The sequence below is a fragment of the Micropterus dolomieu genome, linkage group LG02, assembly GCF_021292245.1.
Source record: "Micropterus dolomieu isolate WLL.071019.BEF.003 ecotype Adirondacks linkage group LG02, ASM2129224v1, whole genome shotgun sequence".
Lineage (NCBI taxonomy): Eukaryota > Metazoa > Chordata > Actinopteri > Centrarchiformes > Centrarchidae > Micropterus > Micropterus dolomieu.
In genome coordinates, this window is record NC_060151.1 from 13,061,963 (window position 1) to 13,077,980 (window position 16,018).

At 39.2% G+C, this 16,018-nt stretch overlaps 2 protein-coding genes across 9 annotated transcripts; one reads left to right on the forward strand and one right to left on the reverse strand.

The window, feature by feature from the left end:
* The first annotated feature begins 115 nt into the window (after window positions 1-115).
* eps8l1a (eps8 like 1a) lies at window positions 116-11,693 on the forward strand. The gene is made up of 14 exons (XM_046075412.1): window positions 116-160; window positions 808-925; window positions 1,081-1,139; window positions 1,927-2,062; window positions 3,372-3,460; window positions 3,561-3,635; window positions 3,710-3,858; window positions 3,946-4,155; window positions 4,397-4,505; window positions 4,987-5,127; window positions 5,282-5,423; window positions 7,665-7,827; window positions 10,507-10,639; window positions 11,080-11,693. Exons 2-14 carry the CDS (start codon window positions 808-810, stop codon window positions 11,164-11,166), a joined length of 1,611 nt encoding a protein of 536 aa, XP_045931368.1. The 5' UTR covers window positions 116-160; the 3' UTR covers window positions 11,167-11,693.
* On the reverse strand, window positions 11,641-15,958 carry nme4 (NME/NM23 nucleoside diphosphate kinase 4). Of its 8 annotated transcripts, none has more exons than XM_046075484.1 (5): window positions 14,473-14,682; window positions 13,818-13,951; window positions 13,635-13,736; window positions 13,284-13,396; window positions 11,641-13,130 (listed from the first exon to the last, which is right to left on the reverse strand). In XM_046075484.1, the coding sequence occupies exons 1-5, from the start codon at window positions 14,633-14,635 to the stop codon at window positions 13,010-13,012; spliced, it is 633 nt and encodes a 210-aa protein (XP_045931440.1). In that variant the 5' UTR covers window positions 14,636-14,682; the 3' UTR covers window positions 11,641-13,009. The 8 variants fall into 8 exon arrangements, with proteins under 8 accessions (XP_045931440.1, XP_045931442.1, XP_045931452.1 ...); XM_046075486.1 differs by having other exon boundaries at window positions 13,818-13,948; window positions 14,473-14,681; XM_046075496.1 differs by lacking the exon at window positions 14,473-14,682 and adding an exon at window positions 15,468-15,958 and having other exon boundaries at window positions 12,732-13,130.
* Between the last annotated feature and the right edge of the window lie 60 nt (window positions 15,959-16,018).

Below are 16,018 nucleotides of genomic sequence, written 5' to 3' on the forward strand. Positions count from 1 at the left end.
AATTAACTGCGCAAGAGGAGCCAGTCAAGTTTTTCTCGTTTCTGCATATCTCAAGAAGGTGGGACGTCCTCGTGTAAACAGCTAAGCTCAGTGCTCATTCAACTCAGCACAGGGACTGGTTTCTGTTTCTTGGATTTAAACACTGAAACTACACAGAAAGGTACAATGATGTATCTAGATTTACTTTGGGCAATCTGTGTGTGTGTGCATGTTAAAGACGGGCAGGTACACCGGTCTTATGAAGGACAGCTGCTTTGTGTCAGTAATATGTTGCTCATTTGTAATTGCATGAAGGGCTTTGTCTGGAAATAGCTTGAAATAGTTTGTGCAGAATTCACTGCTTTTTCAATATGTTGGAAAAGGAGGAATAAGAGACGAAAGTCAGGAAGATTAAGGAAAGAGATGTCAAACTAAAAAGCTATTTTATGTTTGCGTAACATAAACTTGAACAGATTTTTATGTTCAGCTGGTATGATTTTTAAGTTATGGTGGTTGAGTCAACTGGTGACAGTGGTTTTTCCTGTCACAGACATGCATGTAAACAGAATACTCAGCATTCTTACAATCAGCTAGTGGAATGTGGAAATATCAAGTTCTCAATTGTCTTTCTTTTTTTTGGACAAAATTCAGATTAAGTGAAGTTGACCTTCTTTTGATCAGTTGGGTTAAATGTTCCAAATGTTTCACATTATACATCTAGACTGACCAGTTAGAAACATGATGTAGTATATATTAAAGTACCTGATCATTATCCCCTATTGCATATTTTGTAAAGCCTTGATTTGACTCTGCATCCATACACAACAGATGTCTGGACCACCTCCTCCGGTGGTCCCAAGAAAGCCTTCAGGTGTCCGAGTCATGATACCTCCAGGAGACCAGCCTCCTCCTGGTGGCCTACCCATCTATATGGATTCTGGCAAAGGTATATTCATCTGCTTAATGTATATGTCTATGTGTGAGCATGAGCTCTTGCCACAAATAAGTATTTTGTAAATGACCTAATACAGCAATCTTGGTTTTTTTGTATATATGCCAAAGTTTGTTTTACTTTAATGGCTTTGTCCTTCCTTTTCTCAGAGAAGGGTGCAAGTAGGAGGTCAAATCAAACATCTCTAGTGAATGCAGAGAGAGAAGTGGTATGTATAATAATTTAGATATGATATCCTTTCAAATGTGTATCTGTGTGAGCAAATGAATAAAGCTTACAAAAGTCAGAGAAGATGGCAACATGTGCAAAGAAGCTTACAGAAAGTATGTGGTCCTGTCAAGTTTATGTCAGTAAACCATACTGTTGATCTGCACAATCAAGACAGAAACCATTGCTTATACTAGACATGAGATGTGAGACAGCAGTAATGCTGGGGTGACATGAAGAGTTTGTGTAATGTTGGTCAAAAGTAAATTAATATTTAGATTCTTCTGTAAAAAAACAACAACATAGCTTTAGCATACTGAGTGTGTACTAAGTGTTACTAAGTTGTTGTACTAAGTGCGGGAAGTGTAAAGCTAACATACCACTGAATTTGTCTACAAATTTACAGAGTGCTGTTTGAATTTTGAACAATTAGAGGACATCAGATTTTGTTCATATAAAATATGTCACACATATGATGCTCAGACTATAAAAAGAAATGCACAGGATGGCCATATTAAAACAAGAGTTAGAAAAGAAATTGTGGCTATAAAAACAGGTAGTAGGGATTATTTTATGTAATGTTTGAAAGTTCAGCTAGAACCTTTTAAAGAGAGTTATCACAGATGTGAAAGAGGGGATTTGATCCAGTCCTGAGTATATTGAAGGGGCGACTTCTTGATGTCTCAATTTGAGCGCACCAATGTGACCAGCAGTTACAATCTGCTGCAATCTAGGACTACAGCCCTGCAGTAAATACTGCCCAGTGAAAGTTATTATGTTTTCATCAGGAGATACTGAACCACTGCTTTGATGACACAGAGCGATTCATGGCACGCTTGCAGCAGACTGCTGAGGCCCAGAGTGTTCTCAACCAAAGGAGGAAGAATAGAAGCAGAAAGAGCAAGAAGAAGGAGGGCCAAGAAGGTGAGAGTTCTTCTTCCATCCCATCAGCTAACTAGTGTAGTCATTGCTGAACTAGGATGGTAAAGATAAAAGAAATACCCTGCTCAAAGAAACTGTTGGCGTGGAACAACCCAGCCTGACAGAGTCTTTAGAAACAGGCTTAAATAAGAACATGTACAGTAGTCAGATAGTAGGTTTGACATTTGAAGAGCTGTAGATCAGCTGGTTGCAGAAAAGGACAGATTATAAAGCTGGATGGCTGCAGATGGATTGGCAGGAGATCTATGAATGCTGACTTCTGGTTGTCTGCAGAAGAAGAGTAGAGGCAAGAAACTGAAGACAAAGACAGAATACTGGCACTCTGGTTTAGATGCTGGAAGCAGGTCAACAGGCCGGTTGCCAAAAGATCCTTTGGGTAATTCTGAAAATTCTTTCCCACAGTAGGCATGGCCAAGGAACATGCCACAGAAGTAACTGTATCTTGGGAGTCAATTGTGGCATAGAAGTAATTGTATATATATATATATATACATATATAAACTAAAATGAATTTCATTCACCTGTTTGTTCTTTTGGGTTGACAATGCACCTGGCATTATTCTTACCACACTTTCTCAATTCTTGATAAATGAGATTTCTGAACACATGACCATGAGGTTTGACTGTTTTGACTGTAACAATAAGATTAGAAGAAAAAACAGTGGACAGTGTTGTGGACAAAAGCTGTTCCTCATCACTGGACACTATAAATTGCCAGTAGGTGTGAATGGGTGTTTGTGTCAATATGTCTTCGCTCTGTGTTGTCCTGGCAACATGACGAGGGTGTTTCACATGTTTGTGGGCAGTGTGGGTTAGGTGTGACCTTAGATAAGACTGAAGGAAATGGACGTATGAAAGCATTAATAATGAAGTAGAAGCCAAGATTGTTGTTAGTCACTACCACTGGCACTGTTTTTGTCGGAGTACTTGCTAGAACATGCTAGAACAAGCACTCCACACCTTTACTTGACTTTATTTGTATTGTACTTTATTATTATAGTGTTTATGATACTCTTTTCATTTATTTAAATTTTGTATTATTCTTTAATTTTCCTAAACATTAAAAATGTGCCATTTAACTTGCTTGTGGCAACTTGTATTTTGTTCTAGATTAAATTTAATTAAAAAACTGAAAACTGAACAAATGATACTGATAAAAACTTATTTCAAGTTTGGCAAATCAATGCCTGTATTAAAGCAACAGAGATCGTGGTGTGGCTATGTGTCATGTTTCACACTGCATGTATATTGTTAAGTTGTTTTGGTTGTAGCAGTGCTCTTCTGTGTGCAGATGATTTGTTGACCATGAAAGCTTGCCCTCCATCAGAGGAAGAATTTGTGGACATCTTTCAGAAAATAAAGTACTCCCTCTGTCTGCTGGTGAGATTAGACTAGTCATATTTGAGCAACGAGTCAATTTTAGAAGTACATATTTTTTAACACGGTAAATGAAAATGACCCTATTTGTTGGTTTATTTAGGACCGTCTCAAGTCATTCATCACACAGCCTGATGCACCAGAGCTACTGCATCACGTTTTTGTGCCTCTTAGACTGGTGAGTCTTTCTAAATTTTCATTTAGTAGTTTCTCTTTCTCTCTCTCTGACTGTGGCGACGCTCTCTTTCACAGATGATAAAAACCACTGGAGGCCCAGCATTAGCTGCGTCGGTGGCCAGTCCTGCCATGACCAGTGGTGCTGTTTCACTTCTACAGGAGCATCTGACTGAAGAAGAAAGGGAGCAGTGGACTTCAATAGGACCAAACTGGACTTCACCCTGGTCTGTGTGTTTAAGTATGTGTGCGTAGATCTTGGTTTGAGAGTGTATCATGTTGTACTAACAAGATCCTATCGCCCTCTTTCCCAGTTCACACCTTAGTGTGTCTGTTCCTTCATATTCACCTGTCTTCTTGGATGGGTGGAAGCCTCCGGCCTATGACTCAACTGGCCAGCTTTTTGAAGATCCTATTGAGTCACAGCACAAACAAGATGCTCTCAGGGAAAGTAGGGCGGCACAAACACTACAGCACCAAGCCCGACAGACAGCAGAGGGCCACGGTGAAGGCCCTAATGAAGTGTAAGCCTGTAGACATTACAGAACAAGGCATACTTATGTTTTATTGCAGAAGTGACAATAACCTAATGGGTGCAATTACCAGTATGTTGCCTAATAAAATCAGTCTGGAGGTTATTTAATCTGAGAGTAACTCAGTTATTCTCTCATCAGAGATTAATATTATCGACATCTGACATTTCTTTGTTAAATTAGTAAAAAAAAGTACATGTTGCATATGTTTTAAATGACATTTCTATTTTAGAGAAGGAACGTGGCTCCCACCAGAGAATGAGAGACTTTACTGCTGCAGTTATGACTTTGTGGCGAGAAACAGCAGTGAACTCTCTGTGCTACAAGGAGAAACATTAGAGGTACACTCTATGAGATTAGAACAGTCTCAAGTATTCACAAACAAATGTCAAGATACGTAACTCATAAAACACATTGCACAAATAAATGTAGAGCGAATTTGTAAATCAGGATCTATGTCTGTGCCAGAGTGACTGGCACAAGTCACAAGACATTTTATGCATCACACATTTTAGAATTTTGTGTGAAACAGCATGACAGAAGGGTCTCAAAAGACCAACAAGCATAGGTGGAGATTCGTAAATATATTTCCATTGAAAAATATTGGTGTACAAATGATGATAAATTAGAGGCAAAGATGTGCATCCAGATTTACAGATAACAATCACTCTACATTGTGTTTAATCACGACATTTGTTTGTGAGTATTAATGAGACTGTTCTAACCCCATAATTAGAATTAGAGGTGGTCTTATACAACTAAATATATTTTTGGAATATATCACTATATATAACTCTGGATCTGTGTGTCATCTTACATTAGGTAATTGAGTCATCTAAGCGATGGTGGAAGTGTCGGAATCGCTTTGACCAGATAGGATTTCTTCCCTTTAACATCCTGGAGCCTCTGTCTGCTCTGAATAACAGTGAAATAGACAACTCAGTGGTACGCAGAGAGCCAAAGGTACAAGTAGAGACTCACCACACTCATACAAAGTTTTGCTGTTGTTTGTGTCAGTCAAAGTCGTCACATTTGGATGCATGCAAGTTTGGAGTGAGAATGTTTGTGCACATATGCCATCTTGCAGTTTTTATTAATTCCTGCTTTTCCACAACAGAAGGTGCCCATTTCCCCACGGAAGTACCTATCATACGCTCCATCAAGCCCAGTTGGGAAAGGTCCTGCTGCTATAGGCCCAATGCGACCACAGAGCATGGTTTTACCATCTACAACCATGCAGGCAGAAGACAACGAGCGAGGTAACACACTGATACATGTTGAATAATCGGCCATGGTAAATCTTGTGTACAGACATATGAGGAGCTTTGGAGTTCTCAAACATATTTGATCCCCGGAGCTTGTTGTGTTGAACTTGGAATCTGCAACCCATAAACTCAACTAGAGACATGGCAAATTGGCAAAAGTTGTGCAAAACATGAAGGTCATGGTTTAGGGAAATTGCTGAATCAACACATACATACTGAATTTTGTTCAGTTATTCTTTTCATACCAACATACTACAGTCCTACTGAGCAATTTGACGCTGAAAAAATGTTTAATGTTTAATAGATGTATATTCTTCTACTATTTGTCTGGAGACATTTAGTTTAGATTAAGGTTATTCAGGGTTGAAAAGTAAAAGTTTAGTAGACGTCTAGAGTCTTAGCTTAGACATCTTTTCAGTGACTACATGGACATTTATCAGACAATTAATAAATGTCTATTATATGAATTTGGACTTTCACCAGGTTTTACTTTAGTCGTTTAAGCTATGTCTTGTAGACGTTGAATAAATAACAGAGATGGACTGTTATAGTCCTCTGTTTGCAAATGTATATAAATTTGGTGTTTGATATTATCATAGTGATGATCACATTGCAGTATACTAGATGGTAGAAGAGTGGTTCATTTGGTAGCCGGGCACCAACCACCAGTTCAGTCTGGGGCCTGCTTGAAATGGTCAGACATATAGAGTTTCAAAAATCTCTCTTGGATGTCATCAAAAAGAAAGAATTTCAATGCTTGAGTTCATGTCTGGACTGGTACAAAACATTGGCCCTGGCATTTGGCCCAGACCAGCCCACTACAAATGGCCAGACACTACCCATCCTTGCACATGCCTTTAATGCATCTGGTGTTAGCTGTTATGTCAAAAAGAGCTTCTTGGCCCAACAGGTATGATAGGTGAGGCATGCAGGAACAACAATTATTAAACAGTAACTAAATTTGAATCCACAGCCTACTTCTTCTGCACATTCAAATTCTATTACCAAAGCCACAGCTCACCAGTCCATCACAGGACTGGCGACCTGTCCAGGGTGCAGGGCCACACATAGACAGACAACCACTTACACCTAGGGACAATTTTGGAGACACCAATTAACCTAGCCTGCATGTCTTTGGATGGTGGGAAGAAGCTGGAGCACAGGGGAGAACATGCAAACTCCACACAGAAAGGCTGGGGCAACTGGGGTTTGAACCCAAGACCTTCTTGCTGTGAGGCGACAGTGCTAACCACTGCACCACCACCATGCATTTTGCAAAATATGAACTAAAACTGGTCTATAGGCCTATGTAGCCCATAGAAAATATCTGGTCTATATCAGAGCTAAAGCATAGAGGCAATGCTGAAATGATGTTTATTGCTCACTGAGTGTTCCCAAATGTGTTAACAGCATGTTAAGAGTAGAGGTTTTAAAATATTTCAGCAAATAACAACAGTAGAAGTTAGCACTGTTGCTCATTTGTCACTTAAGTGCTACTGAGGTCCTGTCTCCACTAGACAGACAGCTTTTTAAAGATGCTGCTGGCCTTTTGTGCAATCATTTCTAAGAAGACGTACCATGCATCAACTGCCAGCTTCCCTATACCCCATGTAGCTCCATGGTGCACCATGGCACATGGATGCTGTCTTTGACACAATGGTCTTTTGGGTAAAAAGTAAATTGCATTAGCTCGTAGTGTACAAGGGTCTGAATTATCAAATGTGCTGACCATTCATATCAAATATAAGAAAACCAGACTAGTGTCAGCTATGAAATTTACTATATGCTATATTATACTATGTATAGTTTATACTTAAAACTATGTAACTAAAAACAAATAGAGCCAAAATATCAGTATGTAGCTTTCTCAATTATAAACTTAAAGCTCTTGCAGGATGCACAGTTCATCAAATGTATTCAAAATGTCAACTGAGACAAGGGAAATATAAAGGAAATGTAACATTTGTAGAAAAAAGATTATACAAGAAGTAAGGGCACTTGAAGGAAGGTGCAGTCAGATGTTTAAACATATCAGTCCTACAAAACACTGCCTTAATGTTGCTATAAAATATCTGGCCATAGACAGACCTCTGACTATGTGGTGTACTTAGAAATAATTATTCTGTTGCATGAACATTCATCCCATTAAATGCAAAGCAACCCTGGAGGTTGAGCACATGACTTACACTTCTGCATGTGTATGCAAATTTGGTTGTCTGATTATTGTACTTGCAGTGTTGATAATGAATGATGAGCTCCTTCAGCGGCTGGCAGGGAAAAGCAGCTCAGTTCGCCAGCTGGTGGTCCCCCGCACAGCCGACACTTCTCTACCCCTGAACTACCACTCACCGCCTGCCGAGGTGGAGGCCTGGCTAACCACCAAGGGCTTCAGTCAGCAGTGAGTGTGCACTGCTGGAGGAAACTCCAGCTCAGGCTGATTCAGACTAGTTTGTAGAACCGATTAGTTCATTTATAGCCAGGTTCCACTAGGAATACTGAGTGTTATTAAGAAATATCTCACGTCCAATGCAGGTTATGTCTAAATGCATCAATCTGTGCTTTTGTAATTATCCACATCATGCTGTCATAGTTTTAATTTATTGAATAACTTAATATTATTCTAAATAAAAATTATACAGGAGCATCAGTGACTCTGCTGTACCAGGAAATTAAACTAATGCCTAGGCTTCAGTGAGTTGTACAGTGGTGCTTAATAGACACTTGGGTGCTGGGGTGAAAATTAAGAAAAAAATGAAATCAAAGTCATTTCCACAATTTATTGCATACAGGGTTGGGGGGAAAAATGTAATCTGGTAAAACTACAAATTACTTGTTAAAAATGTAACAAATAATGGCTTCAATGCCAAATAGGCATTGATGCGTTTTCTGCTCAGTGCATTTTTAGAGAAACATGTACAAACTCTTCCATTCCCATGAAATAAAAATCCATGTTTAAATGTCTTTATGGATATGCTTTGCACAGTGTCACCACTATGGCAGTATCTGGCCCATGACCAAAAAAAATGTTTTTGTAGGTATTCTTGATGATATTTAATAGTTTGTCTTAATACTTTGGAAAAGTATTTTAAAATGTTAATGACTCATTCTGCACTTGTATTAATTTAGCGTCTGATGAAAAGATTTCTCAATATGAAGCTGCTGAAGCATAGTGGTTCTGGGGCCGGGCCCCACTGATTACTGTACAAAAACAACTTTTTTCACTGATTTTGATGAAATTGGATCATATTCGATGGGGAAATATTAGAAACATAGGCGTCGCTAGACCCTTTTTACTGGGGCACGTGCCCCTGCATCCATGTGTCTATGGTTGTGTTACAATTTCAATATAAAACTACTGGTTGATGTGAAAAGGCACGTTGTTACGCTATGAAACTTCGCAAAAAACGAGTCAGTGGTGAAAGCAAGTATTTACACATTTGATGAGAGGACTAAGAGGGACTATCCTTATGTGCACAAGAAGAGAAAATAACTCAACGAGAGTGAACAGCAGTCACACAAACTTCTGTTCTCTCCTCTGAAAGTCTGATGTGAGCAGCACGTGTAGTTGCAGTGAACCTCTCTCTGTCTTTCTTGCTAACCCAGCTGAGCAGCGAAACTAGGTCTGTTTTGGTCTTGTTTTCTTTTCAGACTGTCTGAACAATATTACAGTGAAATACAATTATTTATTACGTTTGATAAACGCAGACGTGCAACGATGTTTATAAACTACGTCGCACGTGAACATGCGCTCAGACCATGACTCATACGCATGTGCGCGTGCATGAAATGAAACTCGCGCTGAGCAGTGCTACAGTCTGCAGCTGGACCTATTGCATTCCAGCAGCAACATTAGTGGGACCAGTCCAGACAACACACGGATGTGATGGCACTCCTCATAGGCCCACATCATTTAAAACGAGACAGTGATTATCTGTCTCTCAGGGAAGGTTTAGTTACAACTCTGAACTAATGCAATGGAAAGCATGGGATTCACATTGACTATTAAAATGTTGATTAGCAGGGCAGACTGGGCGATATGGATGTAGCCTACATCTTTCAGTCAATAATAAACATCACATATCATGTCATGATATAAATAGTATCTTGCTTTTTGGCAAGGAAACCTGGGGAGCCAGTTTGAATGAACCTGAAGCAGCTGATTATAATAAAATCTCGCAAGTATTGATATTAATGATTTACAGGGGCTATGCTGAAGTTTGTCAGTAGAGTAGATGCTGTATCATAAGCCAGTACAAGCACAGTTGATCCAAATCCAGTACTAGCACAGACCCAGTCCAGGTGTCTTCAGCAGGTCAAGCAGACCCAGGTGAAACACAGGCAGCCTCAGCCAGAGGTCTACAGGCAGCATCAGATACAAGCAGCTCAGACCTGAGGATTGAGTTAGTCCATTCAAATCAGCAGCGGTATTTTCTAGAAGAGGTTTCCATTCAGGCTTATGACAGATACAGACTGTTTTAAAGGAGAGGTAGTAGTGAGAGCACTGCAGTGACTGTGCAGCAACCCCACCCGCATATAAAGCACATGCATCTTTCAAAGGTACACTCCTCGATTTTGCTTAGTGCACAATAGCGCCCTCAAATGTCCTCCCTGCCAATGTTTATGTATTGCAGCTGAACTGTGAACTGAACTAAGTTGGAGTAACAAAAACAGTGAGCTAAGAGGACATTTACATTTATTTATTTAGCTGACGCTTTTATCCAAAGCATGTCAGAGGTCGCACACCTCTGGAGCAACTAGGGATTAAGTGTCTTGCTCAGGGACACATTGGTGGATGGGTCACAGTGGAGGATTGAACCCGGGTCTCTCACCCCAAAGGCATAGTCTTATCCATTGCAGCATCAGCACCCACATTTAGGATACTTAGGGGCACTATTGAGTGTAACAAAAAAAATGCAGAAGTGAATCTTAAGAGAAGCTCAGAGATGCTTCATATGTGAAGTTTAAGCAAGTGGATTTTTCTATTTGACAAAGATACTTACATACAAGTTATGGACCTTTTGACAGTGAAAACTGTGAAAGTGAACAATGACTATGTTGCTTCTTCCTCCCCTTTTAGGACCATTCAGAGTCTGGGCATTTTAAACGGAGCACAGCTGTTTTCCCTGAATAAGGATGAACTCCGCTCAGTGTCACCAGAAGAAGGTGCAAGAGTTTACAGCCAAATTATGGTGCAGAAGTCCCTTCTGGAGGTTTGTTCACTGCTTTTCCAGATGCACTGTCTGTGTTTGCGTGGTTACAACTGGGTCCATGTGTCCTGAGCTAGTTGTTTGCTTAGCCTTGGCTTTTGCACAGACTTACATCATTTTACCTCAGTGTTACTGACCTACATTGACTAAAGAGTATTTAACCTTTCAATGTACAAAACCTGAAATGCATATTAGCAAATATACAGGATAGTTGCAGTGGGCAGATTTTACAATTGTTAATTACTAAAGAGCCATCATCTTCTTGGTCTGTTATTTCATAATGTGTGCCTTCTGGGGTATTTTAAAATATGACCAAACATAAGTGAGATTTAAGTGCGTATGTCATTTACAAGTTGGGGAGCTACTTTTGAAATTTGCCAGAAAACTGAAAGTTTCCTTGATATTTCTCTGTTAAGTCACATTTCATCTTGTGTCCTTCTCAGGATGTGCACAAAGCCACAGAACTAGAGAAGGTGATGGAGAAGCAAAAGCTGAAGATTGATCTCAAACCAGAGAGTGTTGCAATGTGAAACAATTTTACAACATCCACTGATACAGCTGAGGCATCAAAGATCAGCAAAGATAAATGGATTTTGCACCTGTTTGCACAAAATGATGTGCAAATGGATTGAAAACTTTTAATCATACATAGTGTTATATCTCACGTGCCACAGATTTATCAACAAAAGCAAACTGCGTTGAAAGATAAAGCTCACTAACAAATATTCTTTACATGTTTTTAAGACAGAGGGGCTTTAAACTTCAACTTCTCACCATAGTTTACTAAAATTATTCTTAATGTTGGATAAAAAATTTCAATTTCTATTATTCTTTGTTTAGTCAATATTTGAAGCATGAAAATACACAAATGCAATAAACCCAATCACATATTGATGATTAGTTTGAACAATAATGGACTGAAAATGCTTTTTAGAGCATTAAAAAAAATAAAAAAAATGCGTTCTGTTAAAAATGTTTGACTCTACAGAAAAAAAAATGTTTCATTCAGTCAGTGTTTTTATTGCTTGCACATCAACCTGTATTAAGACAATGTCACTTGTTGCAGCCAGATGTTTACTAAATACACATTAAAGTGATGACATCAATATACAATTTCAATCCAGACTGTTTTATGGAGACTAAAATATTTCTGATTCTGTGCGTTTCATTGTGACTTTAGCTAAGGAGCATATCATGACATAATATACAACACGAAGACACAACGGATTTACTGGAACGTGTATTTTTGTATTATGAGTTTATTGCAACCCTTCTTTACATATTCTGAGATAGAAAAGTTATATGATCAAAACATACAATTTTTTAAAAATTACGTGAAGAATTCTAGACAAGTAACAGAAGTTATTTTTTTCAGCGGTATTAAAAAACCGAGTGACACGCCAAATCTGTCCTGTGTTCTATAAAAGCAGGTTTAGGTAAATCATGATGCCGAGCTATGCAGCGCACACTTTAGTACGTATGTACATTGACAGCACCAGCACATTTTACAAATAACATACACTAGAGGTCAGATGTTTTAGTGGTAACAGTGATTATTTGATTTTGGCTTAACTACGAACAGCTACGCCCATTTCAGACAAGTAGTTTTAACCAGAGGTAGGCGGATTGCATAACAACTTCAGTTACACAAATGCACTTAATTACTCTAGTTAGTTAATTGTTTACTTGAACTATGTCTAAGTCAACTATTTTGATTTGTTGAACGCCTTACTCCCAAAAACACCACTACACATAATTTGTTAAATTTAAAAAAATTTATACAGCAGTTTACTTACTTCATAGCAAGGCTTTGTTAGATTATGTTCAAATGAGATCTTACTTTATTGCTTGGCAATACTTAAATTTGGTATTGATCTGACAAAGTAATTTGTAACTAAATAGCTATTTAGATTACTGTTAACTATGACTTTGGGATAAAAGCCAGAATCAAATAAAAAAAATCACATCAAATTTGATCCATCAGTCAGAAGGACTTAGACGTGTTCGGATACTGTGGGATATATTCTGATGTTCCGCCCACTTTGAGCCACATGCAATATTTCAGCTGCGAAATCAGGTACTGAGCCATTGAATCTCTGCATCCGTCATTCATGTTTAATAAATTTAAATATTATAGCTGTTCAGTGAGAGATGTAACAGCTATACATTTATGTGCATGGAGTTGGTAATAAATTGAAAACACAGTCAAATTTGTTTCAACAAAAACTGCGATTCTAAGTGCACCTACTGAGGTAAATTATTTGCTATGAACACGACTAATTTTTTCAATCACTGTGGTCACACTGTCACAAGAGACAGACCTTTGAGCAGCAGGAGAAGAGGTAGTATTACTGATTCTCTCTGCGTTTGTGTTCACACCTCACAGGTGCTGGTCTGGTCACAGCAGTCCCAGTTCAGGAGCTCCTTTCCTTGAAACCACAGCTGGATCTCTCTCTGTGCGCCCTCCAGTGAATCACTGGCATGAACCACATTCCTTTAAATGACCAACACACATCATTAGTTTTACCTCCAAGATGGAAAAAAGCACATGCAGTAGCTTCACAAGATGCAAAGGTGGCAGTCTCATATAATTGTTGTTTAATCCTGAAACTTGCACACATCAAGAGATCAAATGGCATCAGGTTACCTGCTGACATGAATGCTGAAATCTCCTCTAACTGTGCCTGCTTGGGCCTCAGCTGGATTAGTGTGGCCCACCATCTTACGTGAGGTCTGGACCACTTCGTGCCCTTCCCACACCTAAACAAAAATAAAACACCACATTATATACACACAAGCTAGACTTGCAGAGATTTGTATTGAGTCTACACCTGAAATACTGTGTGTCAGGTGTCCACCATTTTCTAAAACATACCTTTCATGTATGTCAACCTAATGCAAAGGTAGAAATATGTAAAAACAAAAAACAAACAAACGAAGAAACAATGTAAAAAATACATTAAATATCCCACAAGGAGGCAGGAAAAGGAACACTCACCATGACAACCACAGGCCCTGAGGTCATGTAATGCAGCAGGCTGGGATAGAAGGGCTTGGTCCTCAGCTCACAGTAATGCTGAGACAGCAGATCCTCTGACACCTTCAGAACAGAGACAGCTACAGTTAGAAAAAAAAAATAATAATAAGAGACACCAAACACACTTACTTCAAACTTCTATACCTTCATCATTTTCATGCCAACGAGCTTGAAGCCCCGCTGCTCAAAGCGCTGAATGATTTGTCCAACAAGACGACGTTGAACTCCATCTGGCTTTATAGCTATAAGAGTCCGCTCGCTTTCACCTGGAAGACCTGCTGGGCCAGACAGAACACAACTTCTATAGCCTATATCAGACCCTCACACGCTGTCAAAATTAGTAACCTACAGGTAAAAAGAACAGATGTTGACACATACACACACACACACACACACACAGGTTTTTATGTCAAACACAGATGATCTACTCTCAGAGAGCAAAATGAAAAAGCACATCAGATATTGTATGCGTTTAGATGGTTCATTGTCATTGCGCACAAAATAGCAGCTGCACTTAGGAGCTAATGTTTGTAGGCTATAATTGACTGCATGCGATCAATTAGGCTTCACGTGACCCAGCATGAGAGGAACTCATCTACTGGAACAGCTTTGTGCCATTAAACTACAGGAATAAGGAAACGGGCTGGATGGAAGTGTCTTTCTGAGAAAAAGGTTCGGGTGTTGAACACGTAGGCCTACTGCGCTTTGTCTACTAGGCTAAATGCGCACAGGTTAAGGCACACCGCAAGTCACTGTTGCTGTCACTCACGCCATCATGACGATCTCTTGTGCTTCTAACCTAGTTCCAGTTCATGACCCCGTGAGCTTGGCAAGCGGATTTGTTTTCCCCAAACCACCCCGTGAAGTTTGGAACAAATAAACGGTGCTCCTCGGAGGTAAAGTGTCTTTGACTCTGTGTTTAAAACTAATACTATATTATTTAAGTCCTGGAAGAGTGCCATCTAGTCATTTCAATGGATAGCTTTTCGAAGAAAAAGTAAGTAAGTTGGAATGTACAAGAGCAAAATCGACGGCCGCACTGACCAGCTGATATTAATTCAGCCACTTACTTGATTTGCTCCTGTGCCCAGCAGCTCTGTACCCGTGCTGCAGCGCAGCGGGAAACCCAGATAGTAGACTCTTAGTGGTTTCTTGATTCCCTGAATAAAACTGTTGGAGAACTCTCTTCAAAATGCAGTGCTGCAACATGATCATGTTTTGGCGTGTGTTTTGCCAGCCTTCAGGGAGAGAAGTCATCCCTCCTCAATCAAAACTCACGAGTCATCCCCCTGTCTGTTCCCCCCTCGAGTGTCACTCAAACATATTTAACTCCAGTGATGCCAGACGTGTCAGCTGTTTCTTCTGCAAGAGCATTTATTCCAGCATTGACCGACAATTCAGAAATTGTATTCATGTGTCTGCCTGTCTGATTCCATGCCATATAACTGTCCATTTCTTTCAAGATCCAGTGTGTAAAGCAGCCACAGATGACAATTTTTGAAAAGGCTTTAACGTACTCAATAATAGAGATCGAGGTGTAAAACTGGTGAAGTTAACCTTAAAATTAAACCACATTAATGAAATCTTAGTGATTTAAAGATAATTTAGGTTCAATTTCATGCATTGAAAGTATGTTAGAGTTCAGTCAGCACTAAATGGAAGTCATTTTTTTTTACGACTATATATCAACATTTTTACATTAACGACACAACTAGTAAGTATTTATCATCAATATGAGACAAGCTTTAATCAAACTGAGGGAGTCCAGCAATAAAATCCATTTGTTCTATTCACCTTGTAGTTTGCGCTGAGTCATATGAACCTCCAGACAATCGCAGTAAAGTTAACAGCATAACTGAATAAGCGTTTGCCTTCAGTCTACACACAACCGCCGTCTATGGTGATTATTTAAACATCATAATTAATTAATTAATTCCAGGACAGCTCGACACCAACATGAAAGCTGCAATCCTCGCAGAAAGTTCAGCCTGCAGAAAAAGGACGATGTAGCATTTTGTGACGGGTTTGTCAGTTAATGCTTCCTATCTTCAGGACGCAATGCAAACACATTCTTCATGTGATGTGTGTCACATGCCTCACGTAAAACCTCTGTCTGTTGACGCTTTAAGGGCTTTGGCAATTCTCACAGCTAAAATCTGCTCTGCCTTATCTCTTTTGTCTGTCAAGAACCAAACCATCCCATTCAATTAGTTGTGCACGTGTTCTAAAAGATGCCAAAAAAAAATCAGCACTTGAAGATTATTTTAAGTTAAAAGGAATTTTAAAAAGATGCCACTGACATGTTTAAAGCAAAAACAATGTAAACATACAGAAAAATCTTAATC